The 20,549-nt window shown below is 35.7% G+C and overlaps 1 protein-coding gene across 17 annotated transcripts in view; it reads left to right on the plus strand.

The window, feature by feature from the left end:
* The window catches only part of DMD (dystrophin), a 1,199,681-nt gene that overhangs the window by 909,876 nt on the left and 269,256 nt on the right, over nt 1–20,549 (plus strand). For all 17 annotated transcript variants that reach the window (XM_057411860.1, XM_057411861.1, XM_057411863.1 and 14 more), the window contains one exon: nt 2,020–2,137. In XM_057411860.1, the coding sequence (XP_057267843.1) occupies nt 2,020–2,137 (118 nt within the window). The remainder of the gene's footprint in view (nt 1–2,019; nt 2,138–20,549) is intronic.

Raw genomic sequence — 20,549 nt, forward strand, 5'->3', positions numbered from 1 at the left:
CCTTAGAATCACTTAATTTTCTTTCCATCTTCTAAGCAGTTTCTAGGGAGGGGAAGGACAGCGAGAGGGAAAAACTACTTTGAATGCCACACAATTCTCTGAGCATGTTGTACATATTTTAATGTTCCTTCTGCACAGTTCATTTTGGCAATATGTATAATACAGGTGTTGCTAGGCTGCAGAGGGACTGCTTTTTCTATTATAAAATTCATGTCACTCACTAACTTGTCTGCCTAGAAAATGGAGTTTTGAAGGCACATAGATATCTAGAGGTAGTAACTGCATCAGTAGATTTTATGTCTTTTTCTTGAGTACTTTCACTAAGGAGAAACTTCTAATAAGAAATTTGTTCCTTGCTTAATTATGCAAGCTGCTGCTTTAACTGCATGTCTCTATATGCAATTCAATCAGTATACAAGTGAAAAAATACCATCCAAGCTTTTGGGTATGAGTTTAGAAAGCCAGTTGTAACAGATTTTCTAAGAACTTCTGATACAGAAGTTAAAGGCAAGAATTCTACAGAATGTGTATCTTGAAAATTACCTTTTATTCTGAAGAGTTTATAACTGCACAAAAATGAAACTTGGTGGAGGTTTTAACTTAGTTTTAATTATGTATGCTATAGTTACTAAAAGTGATATTCTCATACTTTTTTGGTAATCTTATTGAAAAGAAGATTATATTAGACCTTTACCTGCCACCTTCAACTTGATGAAATTATGTAACTCTAATCTCTTATTGGAGGGCCAAATTTGAGATAAGACTCTGCAGGTATTTTTCCATCCAGCACAGTCAGTGACTATCATAGAATCATAGAAACATAGAATAGTTAGGGTTTGGAAGGACCTTAAGATCATATCAGCTTGTTAAGATAAATTATGATTATTTAGAGTAAAAGCATTTTAAGGGGTGGGTAGCAGGTGGGAGGACATGACGACACATGACACAGCTGGTGGACTTTTAAGACAATAAAATGCTCAAGACACATAGTCCACAGCCAGGTGAACATGCAAACAGATTACCTAAACACTGAACACCATCCACATAAAAAAACCTAAAAATAAAAATCCTCCGATTACTGTTATTGTCAGTGTAACAGCTGATGTACTGTATATACTAGCTATCTGACAGCATGCCATTCTGTTGGCTCAAAATTGTGGGCAGAAAAAGGAAATTTGTTTGTAATTTTGTAATAAATATTGCTACTTTCAACTCCTAAGACTGGGAAATCTAATGAGCGTTTTTTCTGTAAGCTACACAATAGGAATTTGAAGTTGCGAGATTTGGTCAATGTCTTTTAAAAACATGCTTGGATGCTTCTTATCTGAGAAATCATTAAACCGATTCCTTGTTTACTCTTCCCTAATCCTTCAAAATAAACTAATATATGCATGAATCTGATATACCTTACTTTTCTTGAGTTCTCATTTTCATAATATCTAAAGCTCTTGTATCTTAGTTTTTATTACATCCCAAAGACCACGAGTCATTATTTTAAAGCCCATCTTTTTTCCCTATGAAAAACTCTAGATCCACTTCTTACTTTCTACTCAGATTGCCTGGGCTTTGTGTATCTGATTAACTAACATATAAATTATTGTCAATGTTAATTATGTTTCCGCTAGGTAAGGTGTCAGGACAGAAAAAGCAATGGCAACAATAGTCTTACCTGAGTTAGAAGCAACAGATAGTAATTAAATAGTCTTAACACATTAAGAAACAAACATTATTAATTAGGCTTCATGAGTTACTAGGGAAATATAGGTTAAAAAATGAAGAATTATTGTTGTTCTATGTTCTAGTTTTGCAGGTTCTTTTAAAATTACTATTGCAAGTTATACTTGGTATATTTATATGTTAAGAACAACAAGACTATTTGGAAGGTCTAGACCAAATTCTTCATATTATTTGAAACAGTGAACAATCTCTGCTCGCACCAAGAAAGTCCCTATATATAGTCTTCTCAACAGCTCTACATGCATTTTTCTTTGTTTTATTTTTGTATTTGTGTGTAACTAGGCAATACTACAGGATCTGGAGCAAAGACGTCCCCAGCTGGATGAACTAATAACTGCAGCACAAAATCTAAAAAACAAGACGAGCAATCAGGAGGCCAGAACTATAATTACTGACCGCAGTAAGTGGTGATTCTGCTATCATATGATGCTTCAGCAAATATGGAAAATGTTGTAATACTTGATAAGCATAGCATTTTTCAGACACTTTATGACTTTGCCATCAGGAGAGTTCCATCAGGAGACACTTCACACACAGATTTTCCAAATCACATATAGAATAAATGTCAGTGAAAGTCAGTGATTATGTAGTTCACATTTTTCACCTTAATTTGGTGTTGCTTGTCTTCATAGTGGAAGCACATTGTAAAAAAATACAGAATGTGATTGCTATAGATGAAGAAATACATTTATTCTTAAATAAGGAGGAAAAAGGGGGATTCACAGAGTATAGCTATAGGCTTGTAAGAATCTTTCAATTCCATCCCTTGTAGTGCAACTGCAGCCTCTTCTTACATCTCCCCTCAGCAGATGCTCAAGTCTGATGGTCTGCCACTAGTCTTTATTAGTTCTTCAGTTATGGTTCCCCTTTCCATAATTAATCAACAAAGTGTGTTTAAGGTGGAAAAATTAGAAGAAAAAGCTTTAGAAGAAATTTAGAGAAGACAACAATGTCCTGTCACCCTTCGATGCCTGTGTGTCCTTACACCCCTCACTATAGAATCAAACATTGTCAAGGTCTTGCTATTAAAGCAGCCTTCTGTTGTGGACTGTTATACATCTTCAGTTATTATTTTGGGTACTCAGGACTCAAAACTACAAAAAAAAAATCAATTTGTTATGATCCTAGAGGTCCCCTGTGGCACTTAGGCAAGAACTAAGCCAAACACAGCCAATTCACTACAGATGGATACAAACTGTTTCTACAACTTGACCTGGATATACCTCCAGTTCTCTCCCTTAAACTGATAACTGGTTTATACATAAGATTGATACATAGGCTAAGATTCTCTATCCCCTTAATTAAAAAAAAAAAAAAGACATATGTGTATATATATATATATATATATATGTATATATACACACACACATATTACCTGTTCCTTTTTATTCCATCGGTTAAATAGTTACCATAATGTATCAAAATCACATTTCATGTTTGGACTGCACTCTTGTAATAACACATACAGATATTATTTAGACTACATTTTATATGAAATTACTTTATTTAACTGCTATTCTCTTCCTGTCCTTGAAGCATATTACTGAGAGAGAGAGAGAAACAGAAAGTTCATTTGTTTTATTTGAAGTTTGAGAAGAATTGGATAGTGCTTACATGTTACATAAGAATATGTTTCTGTTTGACATGCAATTGATTTTAGAATCACATAATCCATTGAATTCAGAAGTGCATACATACACCTTAACATTATAACCCTTATTCATAGCCAACATATGTATTTTCTAGTATATTTTAATTTTTAATTCTAAGACAAGTCTTCCGATGATAAGAGTTGTAGACTTCACATGAAATGCAACCATAATTCCTACATATCCTCATGTGAATTGCATGCATGACTAAATTTTGTTCTGTAGGAAAACTGCAATTCACTTTAAGTGAAATTGCCTTCTAAGAGATTAAATGCTGGTTTTCATACTGATAAAAAAAGGAAAGCAGGCTATCAGACTGTAAATTATGACTGAGTATGCAGTAACCCAATTATATGATAGCTTGCGTCTGTGGCTAGAGGTGTGGTGGCTATATTTTAATGATAATTTCTTAGTTTTAATTTATAAGAATTCCAAAAATTATTAGTTGAGTTTGAACTCAAAGTATGCAAGATTAATTTTTGCTCTAACAATAAATTTTCTATGCTGAATCTGTCAATATCTTTGTCAGCAAAAGTACCACTAAGGATGCAGTCCATTTGTGTCCTTTCAAGTACATCTTGCTGTAGTATAGCATCTTCTGGTATCATCCTGTTGTTAATGAAATAATTTTAAAGTCAACAAAATATTTCTTGTCAGAAGTACACAGGGTCAGTGTTTCTGTAGTAGGGGGAGATAAAGAATGCTTAGGGCCCTTTTTGATCCAGTCTTCTCTGGTAGCAAAATAGATTCATGAAGGTTTTTTTAATGCTTAGTTTATAGTTGTACAATTGTAGGTAGTGCTAAACACTATTCAAGAGGTATTTATTACTTACGAATTTTAAGGAGATATGACACTTCCAGGGAAAAAAATGGTAGGACTTTACAATAAGACATAAAAGTTTTTTCCAAATAAAAGCTAAATGTGATGTACTGTCACCTAAAGTACTTATTGTTCTTTAAAAGAACAATAGTAATTTTAATATTTTTAATTTCATGTTTTTTTCCCCTGCATGTTGTGTGAAGAAAAAGGAGATCACTATGGTTTGAATTAGACCTGCTAAATACCTGTATAGACAGGATCCATTTGTTCTTGCTGCATTTACCCTTCACAGTGCTATGCTGTCCTGAATATAGGAGCATTTCTTATGGTCAGCATAGCTGGGGTTCTCAAACTGTGTGCTCTCTAACAAAGCTCTTCTGATGCCTGTTGTGCTTCACAGTGTTCTCACCTAGTGCAGTAGTTTTGCTTTGCAGTCCAGCGCATACTGCACACATTGTGTTGTCCCCAAGTCCATCCCTTGCAATCTTGCTCACAGCAAGAGCTGAACCCTGGACCAGATAACTTTCAGTTGCTAAGACCTGTGTGTTCCCCACAGCTCTAGAGACCATCCTCTCCTTTATACTTGGACCTTGCGCCAAAGTCCTGCTGCAAGTCCTCCCTGACTGCCTCACCCACAGACTATATCCCATTTCCTGTGGGATTTTTTCCCTCTTCATGAATACAAATAGGTTACCATGGCTATGTCTTAGTTGTGGGTACTCTATTCAGTCTACTCAATTTCATGACTTGAGCATAAGCACTGTGCCACTTGTGCTCCTCTGCAGCAGCTGTGTACCTCTCTCACACTCAGCCTTCTGTAATGTTACATTGTCAGGTGCCAAAGCCACTCATTGTATTCCATCAGGAAGGAGAGGAAGTGCAAGGCTGGTCTGGCCAGTAAAAAAAAACCCTACACAATCATCTGGCCAATATCACAGGACAGATATATTATAAATACTAAGTAAGACTTGTAGCTACTCTATAAGATAGCTGCTATTCTGGCTCAAAGGCTGGGTTAATGTGCCATCAGCTGGAATTAAAATCCTGAAGGTTATGCCTTCTGTGCTAATATTCAAGTAATTCTGCTTGCAGAAATATGTATATTATGCCTGGTAAAGTCAAACTTTGAACTATATTTAGAAACCATTACTGCCTTTTTAAAGTATTTGTATATAAGAAAAGGTAAATATTTTATACAGAATCAAGCAAATCAAAAGACATTTGTTAGAGGACCTTTATGAAGAACTGCAGAAAAGTAAATAAAGTCAATCACGTAGGTTTAGTCTTTCTTTGGGAAATTAAAAAAAGAAAAGAAACTAAAGATAAGCTTATACAATTGAATTATTTTGTCTGAACTTTTTCCCCTTATCCTTCATTATCTGTATGAAATTGCTGAAGCTTTGCAACATAAAAAGAACTTAGCTCTATAAAGTAAAGCTTATGTTATGTTTACATAGCATTATATTTGAATCTCTGTTTATGTAAATCATAGTTTCTTTGCAATTTATACGTTAGAGAATACATAAGAATAATAATTACATTTATTCTTGAGTAAAAGTTGTGGGAAAAACAAGATATCTTTCTGCTTTTATAATGTCCTTGATAAAACATTCTATTCTAACAAAACCATCTGCTCTACAATAATGTTTTTCTCTACATAATGCATCACAGCTCCAAAACACGTTGTTTTACTGCTGATGAAAATGTTATTTCTTTAAATTGAATGAGTTTATAAGCAACTTTAAATATGATAAAGTAATTAAACTTTGAAAATTCCTTTTATTATCCATCAGTTGCTATGTATAAAATGCATAAACCAAGTAACAACTCAATATAGAAATATACTGAGAGATAATAAAAACAAAATTACAGTCTTAGAATCAGAAATACTGACATAATTACAAAGGCTGTATTAGATCTTGCTAGATCCTGGAAATGTAAGAAATTTAAATAGGAGGCCTTCCTACTGCTGTGTTGATACGCATGCAAAAGGTAATGGTGAATAACCTTTCTGCTGTTTTACTTTGCTAGCAATTTACATCCCAATTTTGTAATGTGGTTTCTGGCTGTGAAAGCAATAGATGAGGTATGAAAATTAATATTTGTAGAACTGTGAAGAAATAATATGTTACTGACCAAAGAATCTCTCTTTCAAGTTGATAAGAAGCCAAAGTAACATACATCTTTCTTCAGCAAGAGTGTGAAATGTAGTGAACTCTCAAAATATCAAGAGGTTAATTACATTCTATTATCTTAAATACATAAATAATAGCCATAAATACAAGCATTTAAATGAAGAATATTTTGATCAAGAATTACACATTGGGACCAAAAGATTTGTTTTGAAATTTTACTTGACAGTTTTTAAAACCAAGTCCATAAATGTATGAATAATTTATAGAGGATGCCTTCAGAAGAGTTATTTTGGTTTGGGGATTTTTGTTTATTTTTTAAAAAAAGAAAAGCTATATGTTATAATTGGCTGTAAGGAAAACTGCATTTAAACTAATCTGAAAATAATCTGAGTGTCTCTGTGGCACCTCATAAAATAGCCTTTATCAAATAGGTTGCTGTATTTGACAGTTTTATTACAAAATCTTCAACTCGTCATCAATTTCACTGCAAAATGTATGGAAACTCAACAGTGAATTACAGCTATACTGTTGTTCTTGTCATCTTAATAAAGCAGTCATCTCCCTGCTACTACCACCCATGCGGTTTTCTCTTAGAGCTATTGAATACAGATAAAGGGTTTACCACTTGAAAAAAAAAAGAAAATAAATATGATCTGGAATTTGTCATCCAGTAGTAAAACTTGTAGTTACCAAGACTATGAAGGAAAAGTGGAAGAGAAAACTGTACTTGTATACAGTTTGCCCAGTTACTTGTTGATATTTTTAAGCTGAATTATTGAATAAACCCCAGTGTTCTATTCACTGGATTCCACATTTCAAGAAATTCTCAAGAACCTGAGTAATAGCTTTGCTACATCATAGAGATCGTAGAATCATAGAATAGTTACGGTTCGAAAGCACCTTAAGACCATCTTGTACCAACCACCCTGGGACAGGGACACCTCACGAGTCGACCGTGTTGCCCAAGTCTCTGTTCAGCCTGGTCTTGAACACTGCCAGGGAGGGAGCATTTACCACTTCCCTGTCGTGGTTTAAACCCAGTCAGGTAATTCGTTCGCTCACTTCCCCCCCCTTTCTTGCCCTCCCCCTGCTCTCGGAGGGATGGAGAGGAGAATTAAAAAGAATGCAACTCCCACGGGTTGAGATAAGAACAGTTTAGTAACTAAGGTATAACACAAATCACTACTGCTACCACCAATGATTATAATGATAAAGGAAATAACAAGGGAAGAGAATACAACACCTCAGCACCAGCTGACCGATAACTCGCCCCCCAAGCCCGACCAAGCTCCGACCTATACCTCCTCCAACCCTGCAGTTTCCCAGCCCTTCCGGCTAACTCCCAGTTACCTCCTGGGCATGACGTGCTATGGTATGGAATACCTCTTTGGTCAGTTTGGGTCAGGTGTCCTGTCTCTGCTTCCTCCTGGCTTCCCCTCCTCCCTGGCAGAGCATGAGGCTCACAAAGTCCTTGGCCAAACCAAAACATCCTTGTTATCAGTTCTGTTCCCAAGCCAAAAGTCAAAACACTGCACTGCACCAGCTACCAAGAAGGAGAAAAATGACTGCTACTGCTGAACCCAGGACAGAAACCTGTTCCAGTGCCTCACCACACTCACAGTAAAAACTTCTTCCTTATATCTAACCTGAACTTCCCCTGTTTTACTTTGTACCCATTACCCCTTGTCCTATCACTACAGTCCCTGATGAAGGGTCCCTCTCCAGCATCCTTGTAGGCCTCCTTCAGATACTGGATGGCTACTATGATGTCTCCACACAGCCCTCTCTTCTCCAGGCTGAAGAGCCCAAACTTTCTCAGCCTGTCTTCATATGGGAGGTGCTCCAGCCTTCTGATCATCCTTGTAGCCCTTCTCTGGACTTGTTCCAACAGATCCATGCCCTTCTTATGTTGCGGACCACGGAACTGTACACAGTACTCCAAATGGGGTCTCATGAGAGCAGAGCAGAGGGGCGGGATCACTTCCTTCAGCCTGCTGGTACACTTCTTTTGATGCAGCCCAGGATATGGTTAGTTTCTGTGCTGCAAGTGCACACTGAAGCTGGCTTATGTTAAGTTTCTCTTTAACCAACACTCTGAAGTCCTTCTCTGCAGGGCTGCTCTGAATCTCTTCTCTGCCCATCCTGTAGCTGTGCCTGGGATTGCCCCAACCCAGGGGTAGGACCTTGCACTTGGCTTGGTTGACCTTCATGAGGTTGGCACCAGCCCACCTCTCAAGTGCGTCAAGGTCCGTCTGTATTCCTTCCCTCCAGTGTATCAACTGAACCACACAGCTTGGTGTTGTTAGCAAACTTGTCGAGAGTGCACTCAATGCCACTGTCCCTGTTACCAACAAAGATGTTGAACAGGCTTGGTCCCAACACAAAGCCCTGAGGGACACCACTCGTTACTGGTCTCCACTTGGACATTGAGCCGTTGACTGAACTCTCTGTGTGCGGCCATCCAGCCAAGATGCAAAGGTTATTAGTCATCCTGATGTACTTTAGAGCTTAAACCTTACATTGCTGTGCTGGAGGAAAAGACCTTTCAGAAAGACTTGTATGAAAGAAATTTTTTTTAAAAGCCTTTAAATAATTTTGACTAGGCCCCAAAAATCAAAACCAAAAAGAAAATCCAAACAACAAAATAAAATGGAAAAACAAACTCCCACTCTGAATAAGGAAAGCATGGTTTGGTAGGGGGATGCTTCATACTAACAGGATATACATTGTTGTACGATGTAGCCCTGGGTGCATGAATTTAGGGACCAAGTTAATCAATACAGGTGGTCAGTCAGAATGCAGACATCTAATTGATGGTGTCAAGAAAATCCAACCCTATTTAATACTCTGCAGTTTACTCTTCTGTTCTTAAAATGTTTGGAGACAGGTGGTAGAGGTGATTTTAGTGAAACAGACAAAGCATATAAATTTTCAGTCTCCTTCAACCTACCCAATCACTTTCACCCAGGTGAAAGTAACTGCTGCCCAGAACCATGAGCAGATGTGAAATTACAGAAAGTCTTATTTACAGCCTGTCAGTAGGCAATTCCTTTACCTAGGTACTACCCTCTGCTCCCCTACTGTGATAAGTCCTATGAATAGTGTTAGGGTCATCTTTTCCTTCTTTATGTCCAATAGGAGTAATATTTTAACAGACAGTTTTTACTTAACTGTCTGCCTTTGTACCTAAAGTCTTTGTGAAAACCTCTAATAGATAAAAATCTGCATGCAGCTATTCTTTTTTTTATTTAAGTTTAACAAGACCAGTGCTTCAGTAGCTTCAGAAAGGAGCAAATTTACTTGCAAAAGTATTATTACCAAAATGTAAAGGGAAGGTAAGTAACTGCCACACAGAATGAGATTTTGGGTCCTATTAATTTACTCTGTTGTCTCTAAAACTGTTAGTTCTAGGCCCTTCTGAATAATATTTAAGAATTAAGTAGTGTGCAAATGTGAAGTGAATTGAGAGTACTTCTCAGGAAACAAAAGTCTTTCTTTTATTTCTTAAATAACTAGAGAAGTGCTAACATAATTTTTTGAAACATATAACTGACTAAAGCTGTCAAGAATTTTCAGTTCTTCAATAAAGCAAACACTGAGTTGGTTTAGAATTTTCAATATGTTTACCTATGTCTAATGTGAGACTTCCTGTTTACAGTGTTACAGCAAAAAATGTGGATGTTATTACATAGGATTTAAAAATTGGATTCAGTCTCATTTTACAAAATGTTAATTAATATTCATATATATAATACTTTAAAATATTAAGATTATAAATGCTCAAGAGGTTTGACTTGCATCTTGTCAGTGGCAGAAGAACATTCTATTAACTTATGTAGTGGCCAGATAATCAGAAGGATTTTTTTTTCTCTTTGATTAAAAGCAGAAAGACTCCATTTTCTACATTAAAAGGAGTGGTATTAAGAATTTGCCATTAAAAATATTTAGAACACTTATACCATACTTGCAGCCTATCTTCGTTGCAAGTAAATATCCAAAATGATTAAGCTCCAAAAGTGAGAGGGAAACAATGGCTTATTATTGATAACTGTACTAGTGTTCTGTAGTGTAAGATTTTTTTTTCAAAGTTAAAGACTCCTTTTATAACCAATTCAAATTCCCTATCTACTGATGAAATTCCATTGCTGTGTTCCTATAGGGTCCATCTAGGAATTCTATAAATTTACTGTTTAACCTTAAAATCTGTGTGTGTAGCTGCTCAAGATTATGCTGAGGGGTGTTTTTTTTTCTGTTTGTGGTTTGGGTCTTTTTTGGATTTTGTTGGGGCTTTTATTTTATTTTATTTTTTTAGATAGGTTTCTATTTCTTGCTAAATGCTAGCATGACTTCACGCGATTGAAGTCTGAAAGTCTCAAAAGTATTCCATCATATGATTTGGGCGCATTCCCTTTTTTCTTTAAGTGAGCTATAGCGCTCCATTTTTAACAAAAGCACCCCATTTACCCCCAAAAGCCTGAACATCTTCCTAGTTTTCACTCTCTATATACAGGTTTGGGTTGGTTTTTTTTTGTTTGTTTTTTTTTTTTTTTTTGTTAATAGCTTTAATAATTTTATTTTAATTGATCTTTTAAATGTTGAAGTTCAGTTGATTTATGCAATCATCAAAATACTTTTTTAAGATTAAACTATTTGGATTTTAGCTATGTGATTTTAGCTATGTTTTTATTGTTTACTGGGATGAAGATAAAGCCACATACACATGCTGTAAAATAGAGAATGCTTGCAAAGACTGAGGCAGCCTTCTGGTAATGTGGGCTAGCACAGCAAAGCAAGTGGGGTTTTTATTCCTTCTTTGCAACTATATGACTGCTTCACAGCAATATTTGCCATTCTTCATTTTTCTTCCTAGTTGGAAGCTCCCTGCCAAACACTGACCACGGACTTAATCCTTATGCCTAAGGTCAGTTGTTTAAGAGTGTATGGGCTTGGGACTTTTTTTTTTTTTTTTTGCCTTTAGGGATCAATGAAAATACAGTAAGAGCAAACTTCCTGCATCATCAGAAGTGAGTATGATCTCAATAATTTCTAGATCTGCTATAGACTTTCTTTGTAATTCCAGAAAAGTCTTAGTTACATATGTTCAGTTCTTTCTTAGATAAGGTGGGATAATATCTTTACCAGCAACCTTTGCCTGCAATGCGTGTTCAGAAGATTAGGTTTTTTGACCTGTTTTGAGTATGACAAACCAAAGTCTTTTCCGTTTTGGCCAGTGTTTCAAGGTTGTACTGTTTTAGAAAAAATAGTTTCACAGCACAATGCAAATTTGACTAGAAGCAGACATGTAAACAGTGATAATATGCATTTTATTTTATTTTTATCCATGATGATGCAAACAGAAAAGCTATGTTGCAAGAAATTACTCAAAATGAAAAGGAAATAACAATAAAAGAAATTATTCAGAAATAGTTTTCAGAATGTGATCAAATTACTCATCTACTGACATTTTATCCAACATTTGATAGGCAACATTTGATGTCCACAGTTATTTGAAAAACTGTGTCAGAACAGTATATAAATTTTCATTTATGCCAGACCATAATTTTCTGTAATAATGAGAGCAAACAGGAAACAAAGGTCCTGCTCTTGCAGAGATTACAACCTAAATTTAGATGCCACATAATCAGTGATATCAGGCAAATGCAGATTTTGGTGTACATTGTGTCCCATCTCTTTTTCTAAAGTGAATTCAATACACAAAGAACATGTTTTGGAACCTGCAGTTATTCTCAGACAATCAAGTTAAGCATCCTGGAATATGTTTGGCCTACGGATTTTACTTTGGCTATCCTTAACATAAATTTATCATGGTTTTAGTTTTTGCTTGAGTTGGGAATAAACCGATAACAAAGAGAGTGTTTTGCACAGCTGTAAAGCTCTTTTGCAAGTCCAAGCTGAGTAAATATCATCTTAGCGTGTGTGAAACAGGTCCTAAGACTTTGGTGGGTGGTTGCATCTGCTGCTGGTTTCATTTTCTTATGTATACCAAATCATCATTATGGTGACTTATACTATAGATAATTCAAATAATTTAATTTTACTATCCATGTTTAACAAATAGCAGTGCTCATAGAATAGTGTCAGCCTTTATCATGCCAAAAAAGGGATAGAAAGGGAAATAGCATTCAAGTTCTGAAGATTAGCTGCTCGTATTTCCTCTTTTATCAGCAGGTTTAGTGCATGTTAGGTGAGACAGTGTTCCATAAGAGGGCAATCCCTATCTGAGTAACAGCAAAGAAGAGTAGATGTTGAACAGTCTGATTGATACATGGTGAAAAAGTGGTGGCATCTGGGTTTGATGGGAATTAAAGCCTGAAGCAGACTATTTGGAAGTTTTTATTTCATTATATTTTAATTGGATGGAAACCTGCATACCGCAAAGTCTGTGCCATTGAAGCTTTTCCTGGATGTGTCAGACTGTGTTTATGTCAGCTCTATCTTAAGTGTAGAAATGAGTGCAGTATTTCAGATTAGGAGATACACTAATTTTGCAAGAATATGCATTGCATTTCCAGTATTCTGATTCTCTCTGAATGTTTGCACTTTCAACATTTGGCTTTCTTCACTGCTGCATTATATTAAGGTAGCAAAAGAAGTTTCACTTCTTTATGCTGAGGGTGGCAGAGCACTGGAACAGGCTGTGCTGGGAGTCTCCCGCTCTGGAGACATTCAAAACCCACCTGGACGTGTTCCTGTGTAACCTGCTCTAGGAGGCCCTGCCTTGGCAGGGGGATTAGACTGGATTGCCAGACCTCCCTTCGAACCCTAAAGATTCTGTGCTTCTGTGAGAGTCTCTAATAGTTGAATCTGTTCTTTGGATACATTTTCTTTGCTCCATTTTATACATTTTCCTGCAAGCAGGATGTGGAGCTCTGCTTCCCAATGTCAAGTCTAAAGCTGTAGTGTGTTAGTTTCAAAATTGCCAAGTTTCAGCCATATCAGAGTAACTACTTTGAAGTGTGTTGGTTTGTCTAACATTGATTAAGTTTAGTCCATTTAGCATCTCATGAGTCTCATGAATGCTGTGATGTGTGTTGGAGTAACAAAGAACATGATCAAGGAAGCACATCTGATTAGATGTAAAAGACAAGTTCTTATGTCTTTCTTGTTTTCAAGATTGGTGTAATTGGCAATCTTTTTTTTTCTTCTATTAGTCTGCTAAAATAGTGGACTCAGATGACAGATATGGCATGTTGTGTTTTTTTTGGGGGGGGTATTTCTAAAATATAGCTATAATTTATATAGCATTTTTAGTTATTAAGAAACATATATATATGTATGTCATGCCAGGCTTCATCACTTGGGACCCATTTCCTATGACATTGAGGACTAGTTCTGTAAATTAAAAATAGGAAAAGTTACTTTTTTTTTTTTCTAACATGCCCCTATGCTTGCAGAGCTGTGCTCCTTGATGAGTTCACATACCAGCATTTTTATGATAGGACCTTCATTTTCTAATCAGTGCTTAGTTAAAAAAAAAAAAAAGAAAAAAAGAAAAAAAAAAAGTGGATCAGTATGGATACACAGAAAATGCTCAAAATGCTCAAAATGTTTTCCAAATTTCAGAAGAAAAGTTTTTCTGCAGTGTATGTTACTTCCTTAGTTGACTCTGTTGGATATTTACTTTGACGTGCATAAGGTCATCTTTCTGTACATCAAAAAGTGTGGATTAACCCATATCAGACTGATAGCATCTTCTGGAGTATGTAATAAATAGGTACAAATGTGAGAGGGAAAGCAGAGTGAGGTGTAAGACATGGAAATGTCAATGTGAAATAGAAGCAATAGCCCTGAGGAATTGACTCACCTTTGGAAATACTTAGTTCAATATTAAAGCAATTTTACTATTGGTGTAAATGTAAATCTAAAAAAAAAAAAAAAAGTTTGTATTTGTGTTGGCCAGAAATACAGTCTTTAATTTACAGTCTTATGATATCTAATGCTTTTCTCCTATCAGGAAGCTTACTGTAAGAAAAGTAACTATTTTATCCAAACCACAGGTACAATACATGATCTGTTCTGTAAATGTCACTCTATTTTGAGTCTATAAGCTTCTGTTTGTGCTGGAATTTCTAGTCATCTGTCCAGAAATGGAGGAAGCTGTATATCTTATCTTTCAGTACATTATTCAGTACTGTATCCAGCCCTGGGGCCCCCAGTACAAGAAAGATATGGACCTATTAAAGTGGGTCCAGAGGAGGGCCATGAAGGTGATCAGAGGGCTGGAGCACTTCTCATATGAAGAAAGACTGAGACAGTTGGGCTTGTTCAGCTGCAAGAGAAGGCTCCGGGGAGACCTTAGAGCAGCCTTCCAATACCAAAAGGGGGCCTGTAAGAAATCTCAGAGGAATTTTTTACAAGGGCAGGTAGTGACAAGACGAGGGGGAATGGCTTTAAACTGAAAAAGGGGAAATTTACATCATACATAAGTAAGAAATTCTTCACTGTGAGGGTGGTGAGGCACTGGAACAGGTTGCCTGAAGAAGTTGTGGCTGTCCCATCCCTGGCACTGTTCAAGGCCAGGTTGGACAGGGCTTCAAGCAACCTGCTGTAGTGGGAGGTGTCCCTTCGAATGGCAGGGGTTTTAGAACTAGATGATCTCTTCCAACCCAAACCATTCTGTGATTCTGGGATTATGAAATTGGTAATTTGTAAATAGAACAAATTTATACAGTTTTCTGTTTCTGTTGTGAAATAACAAACTTAATCAGTTCAGATAGAAAATGCCTGACATTTATGCTTAAAGTTGAATATACAATTATTTTAGAAAGAAACATTTTTACTTCTCTGCTTTGAAATAATTTGGCAGTTTTCTTTGCTTTCAGAAGCAAAAATAAAAGTCAAAGCTATGATGCTGTGATTTTAGCCCATGTTTTTTTTTTCTGATAAATGGATGGCTTCTTTTGGTTCATCCACTGAGCTAAGCTCAGTATTGTTGCTACGATCCCACTTTCCGTGCCTGTTTCATAGGTGAGTGAAGGGAGCTCTACAGTTGTCTCCCAGCTGACCTCCAGAGAGAGGTGCATGCTGTGGAGGTAAAGCAATTGAGTCACTGCGCAGATCTGACATTGTCAGAAGAGGCACAGCAAAAGCTTTGTGATAGTCTGTGCTCATAATTCCCATAAAGAACAACTGTAGCCTAGCAGATGGTCTCAGAGTTAAGACCAACAAATAGGAACCACTGTGGTGCTTGCTGGCCATTTCACAAAGTGTACCAGTTTACCCTTGAAGATGCAGCTTAATTAGGATGTATTACAGGAGTAAGGATTTGGACCTTGAAAGTTATAGAAAACTAAAGCTTAGCTTTCTGATGAAATTATTCTATAGTTCATATAATATTTAATGTGAAATAACAGAAGGAAAAGATTTTATGTTTATCCATAGTAAAATTAATCAAAGCCAGTTGCAGTCTTTGAATTTTGAATTTTAGATTTATGGCTTTTGCAGTAAGTGTAGGTTCTGAGGAAATTTTACTTTTTGAAGAATGAAACAGAAATATAAACAGTATGCAAAACTTTGTTTCAATAACTTGGAGCCTGATATTCACAATTTGCAGAATTCCAAAGTCCATTTTAATTTTCTAGGTATTTTGGTACACTAAGATCTCCCAAAGTCTTTCCCATACAGTCAGAGCTGGATCTATTAAATCAAGACAGTGTAGATATTAACAAATGCAGATACATTTGTAAAACAAGTCTCAGCTTAAACTCAGTAGGAGTTAGCATGCTGATGACATTAAAAATATACGGTGTAAATATGACCCTATGATGGCAATGCAAAGTGAGCTGGTTCTAAGAATTCTGAAATACATTGTTTGCATGCTTCATTAGGTAGGTAATGAATTTCACACGTTTCAGGACTGCCAGACCTACCATTATGTTTCTGCATCAGTAAGTATGGAAGTCCATGAAAATGTTAGTATATGAAAGCTGGTGTACTTTAATAATGCTAATAGCATTCTTGTTTATGTTTAGAGAAAGTAGAATATCATTTCACTAATTTAATATCCCATTTTTAAATACAGGCACAGACAAGTCAAATTTCTTCCGGGGGGGGGGGGGGGGGGGGGGGGGGGGGGGGGGGGGGGAATTGTTTTCTTAAGTATTTTGTAAGTAGGTTGATTGTTACAAAAGCTATTATCCATGCACAGAAATTAGTTTAATTAATTAATTAGTTTAGATTTAAAATTATATCAGACATTTGGGCAAGTTAAATAGTTAAACACCTAGTCTCTTCTAATTAATTCTTATAATACTAAGAAAGACAGAAATTAATGATTTTTTCCTATCAAGTTCTTTGAAAATTTTTCTATAAATCTAAAACTGAAAGGATTGGATTACTTATGTATCTACTCATTTTATTAATCAGATTAGCCTTAATCCTGTGTCTCCAGTTTGGATATCTTCTGTCAGTCTAAATATAATTCCTAAATCTAATGTAAGTCTTCATAAGTACATGATGAATATTTAAGAAAGTACCTAAATTCAATAATACAGTAGCTATTTTGTACGTACAACAAAGGAAATAAATTAATTGTTTTTCCAGTTAGTACAATGTTGCTACAAAGATTTTTTATGTCATCCAAATATAGGAGTCTCTTAAATAAATAAATAATAAACTTATGGTGGCTTGTCCATATGAATCCTACTCCTGAGGTCATTGATGAATCACTGCTGACTCTATCCTGCCTCAGCAGTGGGACTGACTGTGGTAGTCCATCACTCCATAAATGTCCTGCTCTACTTCTTAGGGCTCTGGTGGCTATATATAGAGATATCAGAAGTTTGTCCCTAACCTGTTTGTACATCCCCCTAGTCAATACTTGTGTATAGACCTCTAACAAAACTACACTTAGGTTTGTTACCTATTTCATACTAATTCTGATGAATCTTATTTCTCAAGATAAGTGTTTATTTCTCAGATCAAAATTTTACAGATTGTATGACATATTAAAATGCAAGATAAATTCTCTTCCACATCTTACATACCATAAGCATTTCCCTTTCTCATTTAGTGAAAAAAATTATGGCAAAAACTTCATTTGAGAGATGATAAATATTATATACATAAATACATCTATTAAAACCTGACAAACTTGTGAATGCTTTATCAAGGACCTGTTTTCCAAATAATAAGCTCTTGCATGCCCTTCTCAGTGCTCAGTCACAGAAGCTGCTTTTGCTTGTTATAAGAAACTGATTTCTTTAGATGTGTTACCAGCTTAGTCTGGTCTCTAACTCCCACTACATATAGCAAGGTATAAAGCGTGCTTCAGAGTGTCAAAGCATTATTCACTTGGTGCCTAGTGGAAACCACTTGACAGTTTTCAGTTCATTCTGTTTGATCAGACACTTGAAAAGGAGTAAAGTGACCTTCATTAGCTTGATCATATGGCAGTGATTTTTAGATAAAAGAAAAATAGGCTTACCCCAGGGAAACAGAACAAAATTATATCATAAAGTTGCAATAGTTGGAAATAATTGCCCCCCCCCCCCCCCCCCCAAAGTACCAAACTACAAAATTTCATAAGTTTGTGTATTTTTTTACAAAAACCCAACATTTAAATCTGTTTAAATCTCTCTTATTACTTGTCTTTCTTAGCCTCTGAGAATTCAAGGAAGGTAACATTCTTCCTGCCAGGGCTTTCATGCCTTAATAGGTCTTGCAGGTACATATTCATTGCTCTTCATCATTCCAGAAAGACAAGTGAAGGCTCTGAGCCCTCCTTCCTCATAACAATATATTCTTTGAAACTAGAATACTGCACAGTAGTATGCAGGTTTACAGTTTCCCTTCCTTTCTCCCTTCCTCCCTTCCTCCCTTCCTCCCTTCCTCCCTTCTTCCCTTCCTCCCTTCCTCCCTTCCTTCCCTTCTTTCCCTTCTTCATTCACTTGATTATGTGGAGCTTAATTTCTATAAATACATTTTTCAAAATCTGTTGTTATGCATTATGATACATACGTGATAAGGAATAATGTTTCTATAAATACCTTAATAGTGCATAAAAGCTACATCTGACATCTTACTACCATAAAAGACAACTATGAATTCTCAGTTGCCACCCCACCATTAATTTGGGGTTTATTGGCAAAATCCTCTCATCGATGTATAAAATGTCTCGTCGAGATGTATAAAATGTCTTAGATGACACATTATTACTCTCTTCCAGATGTATAAAATGTCTCGTCGAGATGTATAAAATGTCTTAGATGACACATTATTACTCTCTTCCATATTTAGTTAAAGTGTTGCCACAACTTTCTAAGGTCGTTGTTTAAAATGATGACTTCTGTAAGCCTCTGAAAAAGGTTAACAGTAATACTGTTTTACAGGAAAAGATAAAGAAGGACACATGAAGCATAAACTACTGAGTAGGCTGTCTCCAACTGTTCACTACTGTATACTCTGTCCTATCCAGCTCCGCTCGATAATGATAGCCTACAGGCAGCAACTTAGCAGATGTTATATCTGTTCCTTTAAACTTCTTAAGCACTTCAGGATTTAGAAAATAAATGTTCTAAACTTACGCTTGTTTGACGCTGCATATACTATCTAAGTGTTCTCCCCAGACTAGTCTCTCACAGATTCATGTAAGAATAGTACTGACATCCTTTTTTCAAGGGATGTTGTATGATAGGTAAGACACTTCCTTTCCTGGAAGGCAAAAGTGGGGAACTTTCAGCAAAAAAAAAAAAAAAAAAAATCCTGACAAATAGAAAACTTCAGATGAATTCTTTATTGAGGGTGGTGGGAAAAAATAAAGTTTTGGTTTTGTTTTGTTTTTGTTGTTTGTTTTTTTTTTTTTATTAGAACAATTCAATAATGAAAAGCAAGATAACCAAAAGATAAGACAAAGCTTAAGTGGTGTTTTAACTGTCATTTCATTCATGTGATTTACAGAAAACTGAGCAAAAACGGGAAAGCATCAGAAAATCTTGCATGTAGTGCATGGTTGTCGTGCCTTCAGAATAATCTTGTAGCCCTGTGAAAAACGTTTCTCTCATAATTTGTTTATCCCTATTATATGGGAAATTATACAGTTTAGTATAATTAGGAAGAAAGGGAAAAGTATAAAAAGGTGCAGTAACCTAGTATGTTTCTGTTTAAACTGTATTTTCTAGTTTCTCCATCATGCCTCTCAGAAGACCTGTTCACTGTAAGACACACTTAAAATTTGTAGGATTGGAAAAACTAGTGTTCTATACAGCCACAAAAGTTTAACTAAACTAAACTTTATATGGATAAATGTATACTTACCTTTGAAAACAACTTTGTAAATGGTTTAAACTCTGGGGAGATACAAGAATAATTTTCAGGATAGCATATGATTTTAAAAAATCTTGTATTTATACCTTTGAAGGTGTGGTAGTATGCTTCCAGGGCAATCAACTACACACTTGCATCCAGCTCTGTAGCAAGATTTTGTGAATCACCCACCGGTTTCTTAACTGGTTATACTTAACATTGACAAATTCAGTTGTCATAATTGTCAGAGGATGTAAAATGTTTTCTTGATGTTTTAATTCTATTTACCAGTGACAACCATTCTGTGCTGCCTCAGTGTTTAAAGGCTACTCTCGGAATGAGGTTATTCTTATCTTCAGTTCCTTGGGTATTTCATATTTCTACAAAGGGGGGGAGGGGGAATCTTATGATTCAAGAGATTATGACAAAAATATTAAACTATTCATAAGTAATTTTTCAGAATTGGCTAGATTTCAAGCTCAATGTGTCTTTTCATCATGATCATTGTTGCAAGTTATAAGTAAATTGAAACACTCAAAGATGCATATAAAACAGTTTTCATTTTACAGCTAAAGCATATCAGTGTATCAGCAGCTTCTTTTGGTAACATGAATTATAATTGTTATATTCTACAGCAAGTCAAATTATATTGGTCCTTCTAGTCTTCAAATCTATGAACCTACAGTGAAAAAAATTACTTTTATAGGAAAATATCAATATGTTGACAGTAATGCTTTTGAAAGTCACTGTCCTACAGAGCAAAATGACTGCAGTTTAGGTAATTTGTTGGACAAGGAAAGTAAATCTCCACAAGGGAAGTGAGGGTTTTCTATGTCACAAATTCTGTTGCTGTTTATTTACTTGTGCAATTTTTTTTTTTATTTTTTTTTTGGAGTATGTACTGAATTCAGTGAACTTATCAAACTGGCATGGAATGATTGCTTT

The sequence above is a fragment of the Pezoporus wallicus genome, unplaced genomic scaffold (genome assembly GCF_028554395.1).
Source record: "Pezoporus wallicus isolate ANWC-B61680 ecotype Strahan unplaced genomic scaffold, APGP_CSIRO_Pwel_v1 contig_1438, whole genome shotgun sequence".
In the NCBI taxonomy this organism is placed as follows: domain Eukaryota; kingdom Metazoa; phylum Chordata; class Aves; order Psittaciformes; family Psittacidae; genus Pezoporus; species Pezoporus wallicus.